This window comes from Etheostoma cragini, chromosome 14, assembly GCF_013103735.1.
Source record: "Etheostoma cragini isolate CJK2018 chromosome 14, CSU_Ecrag_1.0, whole genome shotgun sequence".
Taxonomy (NCBI): Eukaryota; Metazoa; Chordata; class Actinopteri; order Perciformes; family Percidae; genus Etheostoma; species Etheostoma cragini.
In genome coordinates, this window is record NC_048420.1 from 12273508 (window position 1) to 12283330 (window position 9823).

The following is a 9823-nucleotide window of genomic DNA, read 5'->3' on the forward strand; positions in this document are numbered from 1 at the left end:
TTCCGGAGGTTTTTTCCCCCCCTCTTATGCAACGTCATTGTGACGAGACTGACATTTTTCATTGCACTCCTGGGTGCTTAACACTTAATTATGTTGCACTGCATTACTTAAAAATTAAAATACTTCTATTTCTTCACCATTCAACTAACGTTTTAATTATTTATGTATTGGAGGAGTGTGCTGGTTTCTGGCATTCACTTCTATAATTTGTTGCGAAATTGTTTTTATTAGCTCTTTTTGTTAACTGTGGCTTTCCGCATTTATATGCTTGAGTTAAATGTTACTAAATGTTATGCTAAAACGAATAGATTAAATTAGTAAATAATAAATACAATTATGAAGAAAAAAATTTTTTAAACTACTAGTTTACATGACTACTACTACCACCACCAGTTTACTGTTGCAAAGGTAGTATTGCCCTTAAATCTTTTAATTGATCAATTATTGTGTAGTCTATAAAATGTCAAAACTAATGAAAAAGGCCCATCATATTCCCCAGAGCCTAAGACAATGTCTTAAATTGGCAAGTGAACTGTTTACATTAGGTCTACTTCCGTGGCTGCACTCCAAAAATTTCTTTTCTTGACAGGGAACATCAAAAATTACTACCCTGGAGTATGGATCCTACTTTGTGTAGTCCTGATCACTGCCATCTAGGATGAATGTTACTAATTCTAAGAACCTGTGCAGAATTACATTAAAGTTTTCAGTGTAAAGGATTGCCGTTGTGGAGATCTTTGAGTTCACCACAGGTATTTCCACCATACTGGAAATACGTGTTGAGCCCTTGTGGTCCTTGGAGCCCACATTTTGGAGCCTTTGGAATATTCTGTTAAAATGTTATATTATCTATATTTAATTAACTAGAACTGTGTAAAAGTGAGAATTACTTTGAGTCTGTGTGTGCATACAATAGTTTCACAATTTATAACAGTTACTTCCTGAATCACCTTTATTTAGGAAAATAAAAAACATCAATGGTGTACCCCTATTACCAGACATCTATCTTATATTAATTTACCTGTATATATTTATACCATATATAATACATGATAGGTGTGGGGCTAAGAGAAAAAAATTTGAAGCCTGAAGATATGTGAGAAGAGATAGAAACAATACAAATAGAAACAGACAAACAAGTGAGGGTGATGTGCTGCTGCGTTTAGAGACACAGACTGTGGGATTTGGGAAAATTCAACATTGTTGCAGCAACAAAGGAAACCCCTTCAATGTACCGTCACCGTTTCCCTATGAGGGAAGACTTTTATTAACAAACACACAGGCTGTCTATAGAAGATGACCTTCAGAGCACACCCAAAGGCATGGTCCCCATGGCAACCGGGACTTTGTGTCCCAGGAGACCCACAGGTGATAGAGGTAAGACCGAGAGAGGAGGGAGCAGAAGTGGCTGGGCAGAGCTCAGAACACAAGCAGAGGTCAGGGTTCACACACAGGTTCCTCCTTAGTATTTTACAGGAAGTAAAATTTGTTTGTGTGTGTGTTTGTGTGTGTACGTAGGTGTGTGCGGATGTATATGAAAGAGTGGGATGTGAGTCCTCAGACAATCTTGTTCTCCAGCAAGGCGATCCTCTTCGACATACTGTCTAGTAAGATTTTTGTTAAGGACAGCAATTATGGAGAAAAACAAGACAGAAAATATGATAAAAACATTAAAACGCTCTTTCCCAACATCATATTTTCACACAGTTTTACCCGTTGTGAAAGGATATATTTTTTTGTTAGTGCCTGTAGGGCCTCTTCTACTTTCTTTTGGAACTTTACGAGAGAGTCGCATTCGCAGGGGTCCTCATCTGTGGGAACAGAAAGCAAAAGTTCTGAGTTATTCTACCAGTATGTGTAGTGAAATACATTTTCATGTTTGTATAATCTGTTTAATATAATGTATGTATCATCATGAGGTGTGACCTTGACAGATGTTAATCTGCAGCTTCTTGGCGATCTGGGTCATAGCCTTGAAGTCAGCAGTGTAAAAGTAGTGCTCTCCAGTGGGCTCAGATGCAATTTCTTTCAGCTCATCCTCCACTGCGTTGCCCACTCCAACAGCATACATCTTGAAACCTGTAACATAAACATACACAGGTTTCCTTCACCTGACTGGTAAAACTAGGCTTTGTATGCTTATACTACACCCATGCATTAAGAAGTAATCTCTCACCATGATCCTTGGCCTTCTTGGCCGCCTCTCCGATGTAGTCCTGGCTGCGTCCATCGGTGAAGACAATGCCCACCTTTGCTACTCCAGGCCGGGCACCCTGACCGGCGCTGAAGCTGTTGTCTGTCAGATAGTGGAGAGCCTGGCCTGTCATGGTTCCCCTCTCCATGTAGGCCATCTTCTTCACAGCGTCCTTCAGGTCTTTTTTGTTGTTGAAACGGCCCAGAGGGAACTCCTGCATGAGGGAGACAAAAACATGATGTTGACACAGTAAAGAAGGAGGCCGATAATGAGGTGACACTAAAATGCCAAACATAGACACGTGCCTGTCTGACGGAGCTGGAGTACTGAACCAGTCCAACGTGAGCCTTGCTCTCAGAAACATCCAGTTTGTCGACAATCTGGTTGATCCACTTCTTGACCAGCTCGAAGTTCTCAGGACGCACGCTCTTAGAGCCATCGATCAGGAACACCACATCTGTCGCAGAGTTGCTGCAAGCTGGTAATGTCAGACACACAATGGGGCACGTTACTCTGGTAGCACAGTGGTCGCGCTTGGACAAATACTTTCATACACACACACAGAAACACACACACACACTCACCACTGCAGCTGCGACCATTGTCCATGAGGGTAAAGCCTTCTTTGCAGGCACACTTGAATGATCCAGGGGAGCTGATGCATACCTGCTCACAGTCATGATCCCCAGTGGCACACAGGTCCGACACTGTGTGTGTGTGTGTGTGTGCGTGCAGAACACACAGTAGAATATGTGTTGAGGCGCGCACACACACACACACACAGAGGTGCGTTGGGGGTCAGGTGTGTGTGTGTGTGTGTGGGGAGGGGGGTTGGAGTTAGGAGGAGAGAATAAAACTATGTCAGTTTGAAAATGGGAAAATCTAGCATTAAATTTTAAGGATCCACTGGGAACTGCATGCAACAGTTTTGAATATGCGTGGATGATGCACAAATCCAGTGGATCCTTAAAAACAAACAGGTGGAAAAGATTGGAGTAGCCTTAAATACACAACATCCGTTTGTCTGTTTCTGTGAGGCACAGGCTCGTCCAATAACAATTCAACACTGCAATCATGCAACTCTGCCCTTGGACAAAACATCTGCAGCCAGAGTGGCTGCTGGAAAATAAGTGGCAGGCAGCAGTCAACACTGCCGCACACTGGGAGAGCCAAAGGGCATCGCTAATTAGAAGTTAAATGATTGTCACTAATGGATCGGTAATTACTGAGAGAGTCTTGCCTCTCGCTTATGTAAGAGTTGACTGAAGAACAGGAGCAAATTTACTTCCTTTAAGGTTGTTCCTGCCCTAATGCCCTCGTGCAGTGGGAGTGTTGTTTTATGAGTTTGAACGGTTGAATTCATATACTGTAGTTGTGTTGAGGACAAAAGGAGGGAACAACATTTAGGAATGAAAAGATGACAGTCCTGACACCTTACCCTCGGTATAGGGAGGCCAGCAGACAGCTCTCTCCACAGTGATGAGTGAATGATGATGATGACCCGTCCTGACAGTAACTCTTTTCAACCATCTTTGTCTATTTCCTTCACTCACGACTATAATCCCTGTTTTCTGCATGTGTTCCTCTAATTTGAAACAATAAAGTCCTCATCTTTCCTTCTTCTTCTCCCACTTCCTCCTCCCATCTTACCACAGAAGGCCTCCTTGAACTTCTTGGTGAGCTTCTCGATGACGCTGTAGCTCTCCACGTAGTCCACGTGGTCATCCAGAGAATCACTGGCCATCTGCTTCAGAGTGCTCATGTCCACACGTCCCACACCAATGGCGAAAATCTCAATACCGGCATCCCGTGCACGTTGAGCCACATCTTTCACATTATCCTGTGGACGCCCGTCTGTCACAATGATGGCAACCTACGATAAACAAGGAGCATAATTAAAAAAAAACGTCATGATCATAATGATAGATAATATTGATCTGCATGTGTAAATGCATGGTAATGTATGTCTGACCTTGCTGATATCAGGAGATTTGACACGAGCGCCCTCACCCTCACTGAAGGCAACATTCAGGGCAAACTGGATGGCCAGACCGGTCATGGTTCCAGTGGACAGGGGCTCAATCTTGGTCACAGCCTTTATTAGCCCGGCTTTGGTGCGGTATGTCTTCAGAGACACCTAAAGTTGCATAATAGCAAGGTCAGTGATGTTAAATAGTTTAACCAATCAATGAAAACTTTGCTCAGCACTAGGCTAGCTGAGCACCATACCTCATTCTTGACACGGCTGGCGTAGTTGACAACTCCCACACGGGTGGCGTTGGGTCCAACATCCAGCCCCTCAATGACCTTTGCCAGGAAGACCTTGACCTGCTCAAACTCGGAAGGGCGAACGCTCCGACTGCTGTCGACGATGAACACAATGTCTGTGGGACGAGTTTTGCACAAACCTGCCGCTACACATGAAAGCACAGAAAGGAGATTATGATGTATTAATTTCTTAATAGTTTGCATAACAAATGCTTATCCACAAATTGATTCACACATGTTGATTGATAAAGAAATTAAACTGATGAAGGAAGAAAAAGGGGGCGGGGGGAGCATGGTCTCGGTTCACACCTATCGCCATTTCTAGCCACTAAGGACCAACATAGGCAGGCCAGGGGAGCGCATATTAATGTTAAATAACCTCCGAAAGTGAAATTTTCATGCCACAGGACCTTTAACAAATTTATAAGAATGACAACTGAAAAAAATCCGGAAGAGGGTAAGTTGTGATTGAAAGCTCAGAAAAAGTGTATCTTGAGTTAAGATTTTCATTATACTGATGCAAAATTTTTGCTGAAAAAGCTCTAACTGTTCAGCTCTAACTGTAGCTGCAAACACCCAAAGGGGCTACCTTATGTGTGTGTGTGTGCGAAATACAGAAATAGTGTTGTGATAGTGTCTGGTAGTAGTAATAATAGTAATAAAGCTGTTTGCATCAGGGAGGATGTGCTGGATTGTCAATGAGGGTCTAGGCATTTTAGGCGTCGCTAAATTAATCACTGAAACGCCTAGTGTTTGTTTAACATCACTGATCTCCCTTCTCACCCTTCACCTCTCTCCCTCCCTTCAGTTTTTACTCCTACCAACTTCTTCATCACACACATATGCACAGCGCACCAACTTCCACAGCCTGAAACAGTCACCCACCAGCAATAAAAGCATTCAGTCCAAAAAAAATGTAACCAGGACAATCTATTCATACTGAAACCAATTCAAAGTCTGCTTGCTTTGACAAATTATATATATATATATATATATATATATATATATAAAATTGTGTTGTTTCTGGTGGGTGACTGTTATATATAGTGTCTGACTAATCACTCCAAATCAATAAATGCCGAAAGAAACGGAAAAATATATAAATAATATACCTGTGGAATTGTATTACTTTGCAATTATCCAGACCAATTTCATTGTAAAATTCTGTTACCTCTGGGAATTTATAAAACTCTACAGCAATGCAACACATCATACCATTATACAGATTTACGGAAACACTAAAATCAGACTAAAATGCTGTTGCCTATGTATATAGTCAGATATTTTCTTAGCTTAATCATGTTATAATGTCTATCTCTGAGGTTTTGGTCCTGTGAATATTAATAATTAACGTAAGGAGTGAAAACCGGTGTCATGTCAGGTATCACACCATCAGAGATCTGGAATTAGATTCAACTTTAAGGGTAAAGGTCATCATTCTTACCCATGGCGGCGGCTGTGCGGACATCCAAGGTGGCCTGAGCCCCTATGAGGCTGAGCAGCAGCAGGAACAACGGCAAGGTTGGTGTCATGGTGACAGCGTCCAAGGGGTGACAAGTAAACGCGGGAGTCTGAGGGTGTCTGCAGACAGTCCTAGAGTGAGAAGCAAGAAAGGAGACAGAGCAGGGCGAAGGGAGTTCCAGGCAAAGGGGATGGCCACAAAGTGAGACTGAGTGACTCTGAGCTGCAGGTTATCAATGCAAGTGCTTTACACACTCAGCCCATAGACCCCCCCACCCTCTATTGCTTCAGTAAGTGTGTGTAAAAGTGTGTGTGTGTGCGTGGGTAAAAAAGGGAAATACCTGCTCTAGGAGGACCTAAAATGGTGGGGAGGGAAAGACAAACACACCTTGATATGGTTAGGATGGGCAAGTATATATATATATGTGTGTGTGTGTGTGTGTGTGTGTGTGTGTGTGTGTGTGTGTGTGTCTGGGGGTACAGGAGCGGCTGGGGTTTGGTGCAGACAGTGCGCCAATGCAGCTGCCCCAGGTTGGATTTGGCCAAAGCTCAAATAAACACCAACATGAATTCCTCTTTTCTCCCCGTGTTCCCTCGTATAGCAAACACACATTTATGGTGCGGAAGCAGAGGAAGGAGAGCCACCATACACAGTGCACTGTGTTCCCGCTGCTCTACACGTTGGGAGGCGTGTGTGTGCATTTTTGCATAGGCATGTATTTTGGTATAGCTCAAAAGTATACACGCCAATTTCTGGATTCTTAAGTTCAGCTCAGTTCAGGTCCTGAATTACACTTAACTATTTTGGGTTTGTCAATCGCTTGTTTATTTTCTCCAATCCATCTTCCCATCCATCCTACTTTGCATTTTTGTAACTTTTTAAGCGTTTACTAAGAACAGATCGCACAACAAACATAATGTAAAGAATGTAAAGATTCCTTGATTGCCACCAGATCCAAAAAGTTTCAACCTGACTCTCTTTCCCGCCTATTTCCCATTACTCCCTTCTCCACTGTCATGTCGGCGGCGGGCCCCAACGGGATAAACACAGTAGGAAAACACACCTTCATCAATACTCACATACACACAACTGTAATCTCTCTGTAGACTCCACATACAGACTAAACAGAGACCCCTCTTTTCCCTCCGACATCCCGCTCCACCCGCTCCACCCGCCCGAACCCTGCATTCCTCTGCACCTCCCCTTCCAACTTCTCCACACACACACACCTCCACCAACACACACACACAACCTGAACAAGCCACAATTGAGGGGGTAAGTCTGAACTCTGGGAGGGGAAGAGGAGTTTGGGCTCAGCCTGTACAGTAAGTAGCCAGACAGATTTCCTGCTGAACTGAACAAGCTGTAAAATGTGTGTGTGTTTGTGTGTGTGCTGGGGGGGGGGGGTACACACCCATTTTTTGCAAACACATAAACAAAGTGGATTCACAAACACACACACACACACACACACATACACGTAGTGCAACACTCCCCCAAGAAAATAACAATAATAAAAATAGTCTTGATTGCAGATTCAATGATTATCAAAATTGTTGTCGATTAATATCAGCAGCACCAAAGGTTTTCTAACTCAGCACCAATTCAAGTTGATTGACATTCTGCAAATATAACCCCAAAAGCTCAGATAATTTCTGTTCCACCTTGTTCTCTTTGTCCTTATCCTTTTTTAGTAGCAACATAGAAATCTAACACAGCATATTTGCTTTTTTACTGAAAAAAGAAAATGTTCCTGTAAGTCCACTTTCAATGCCCACAGCCAAACCGCCGCAGTTCAATTTTGAGAATATTCATCACAATAGCACTGCCAGACCTGTAGAGTAAATGGAAACAAGTCTAAAACAAACACATTCCTCCATCTCGGCTACACTACATGCCATTAGGCATTTTTTATACAAGGCCACATTCAAATAACACAACTCCCAGTAAATTTATTTTCTATCAACATGGTGAGGTGAGATATTTTATCTATGTCAAATCTGGGCCTTCCACTGTTTGTCTTCATGTTTACACAGCATGTGAACAGGCATATCTATTCATTTTATCCAGTAAGTTGTGGATTTCCTACAGCCACTCTGCCTCGTGTTGTCTGTTCCTCCAAACCCAACACAACAGTTTATGTGTTGTATTTTTTCAATAAACTAAAAGTCAATACCCTAATGTCATCTGAACCAGAGGACCAAAGCACTGGAGGATCTCCAAACCATGTTTCAGCTTTGTTCCACAACCAACATTATTACTTTCAATCTGTTATATCAATAAACTTTATCCACCAATATCAATAAACTCCATTAGTTGACGGTATCAAAGCAGTGTGTGTGTGTGTGTGTGTGTGTGTGTGTGTGTGTGTGTGTGTACAGTCACAGGGTTTGGAAAGACTGCAAGGATTTTGTGTTTGACCACATCCATAAATATTGAAACAAGTTCCCTTTCTTCAAATCTCAGAATACTGAATAAATATTGACACGGTGGAATTGGGTTGGACTGAAGCATCCCATACCTGTACTCACACACTCTCATATGCACAAACATGCATGCGCGCGCACACATGCACGCACGCACACGCCCTCAGGCTGTGCTCTAAGCACTCTCTGTTCCCACCAGGGAAGTCCTGGAAAAATTAATTACAAAGTTAAACCTACATGAAACCCTCCTCAGTCACACATGCAAGCTCATTGACACACACATGTGAAGAAAGCTGAAACTGTGCATGCTGACACAAGAAGTCACAGATACACACAGTCATAGGCTTCACCTATACACAAATAAAACTAAACTCCAGCGTTAAAACTGAAATGAATGTGTTGTGTGTTTCTTTATGCAAGCGAGTTTGAGAAATGAAGTTTTTATGCATGTGTGTCTGTGTGTGTTTATGCTGTGCTTCTCCTGCCAACAGCAACAGCTCAGAGGCCAGTGAGCAGCAAGAGAGAGGTTCATTAAAACCCCAAATACAGCAGTTACATAACCAACAGTTCTGTTCATCCAAGAACCCCCTGTGCTACAAACACACTCCTCCCTCATCCCCATCTTCTTCTCCCTCCCACGCCTGCTGGCAGAGCCCACCCATCATCCTCTTCTCCTCCCATAGCAACAGCTCATCTCAGCTCTCCTCCTATGTTCCCAGACTAACACATTGCCTCACTCCTCCATCTCCCGGCTCCTTTAACTGCTCTTCTGGTCCCTGCCACCTCCTCCTCGCTCTCATCAAACAGTTCCATCTCTTACTCCCACATCATCATCCAACTTCACTTTAAACTTTACATATAGCAGGACAATGAACCAGGAATATTAACTAAAGTTAAGACAGGAAACTATTATGTTTTACTTTTACCACTGAGAGCAAAAATGACATAATAGTACCAAACGTCTTTTCTAGTTTCAAGAAAATGCCTTCAGCTTTTTAGAGGCAGAGTTTCATATAGGGTTTTAGTTTCCACAAGCCCTCATAACTGACTTGCATACTAAGAATTAACAATGCGGAAAGTGCAGTTAGTGTTGGAACACAGCAGATGGCAACACAGATTAAGGATATGGGCTGTATCAGTGACTGTCTGGGATGCCTCTACCCTAGAAACAACTCTATCCTATTTCTCTTCCATCGGATTAGCGACTGTCACACACACTCCCAGATGGAAGGATATCTGAGAAATCAACATGCAGTTTAAAACCTCCCAGCATGCGGCCGTCTCAAATACAGAAGCAGTGCCCTCTTTAGACTTAACGACAGATCTGAAGCCATATAAACAAAATATCGTATTAGAATCAAAGGTTCCCAACCCAAGGGCTGTGGACTGTTACCAGGCCCTGGAACATTTGCTACCAGGCCACAAGGAAACCATATATGGTTAAGCAATCAAAGCTCAATAATAATTATACAA

At 42.7% G+C, this 9823-nt stretch overlaps 1 protein-coding gene across 2 annotated transcripts; it reads right to left on the bottom strand.

Annotated features, from left to right (window-relative positions):
* Positions 1-1232: 1232 nt before the first annotated feature.
* On the bottom strand, positions 1233-6187 carry matn1 (matrilin 1). 2 transcript variants are annotated; one of them, XM_034893056.1, is made up of 10 exons: positions 5907-6187; positions 4424-4608; positions 4167-4331; positions 3845-4067; positions 2779-2901; positions 2500-2672; positions 2177-2408; positions 1927-2079; positions 1731-1811; positions 1233-1607 (listed from the first exon to the last, which is right to left on the bottom strand). In XM_034893056.1, the coding sequence occupies exons 1-10, from the start codon at positions 5992-5994 to the stop codon at positions 1558-1560; spliced, it is 1473 nt and encodes a 490-aa protein (XP_034748947.1). In that variant the 5' UTR covers positions 5995-6187; the 3' UTR covers positions 1233-1557. The 2 variants fall into 2 exon arrangements, with proteins under 2 accessions (XP_034748947.1, XP_034748948.1); XM_034893057.1 differs by lacking the exon at positions 2779-2901 and having other exon boundaries at positions 5907-6186.
* Positions 6188-9823: the final 3636 nt, after the last annotated feature.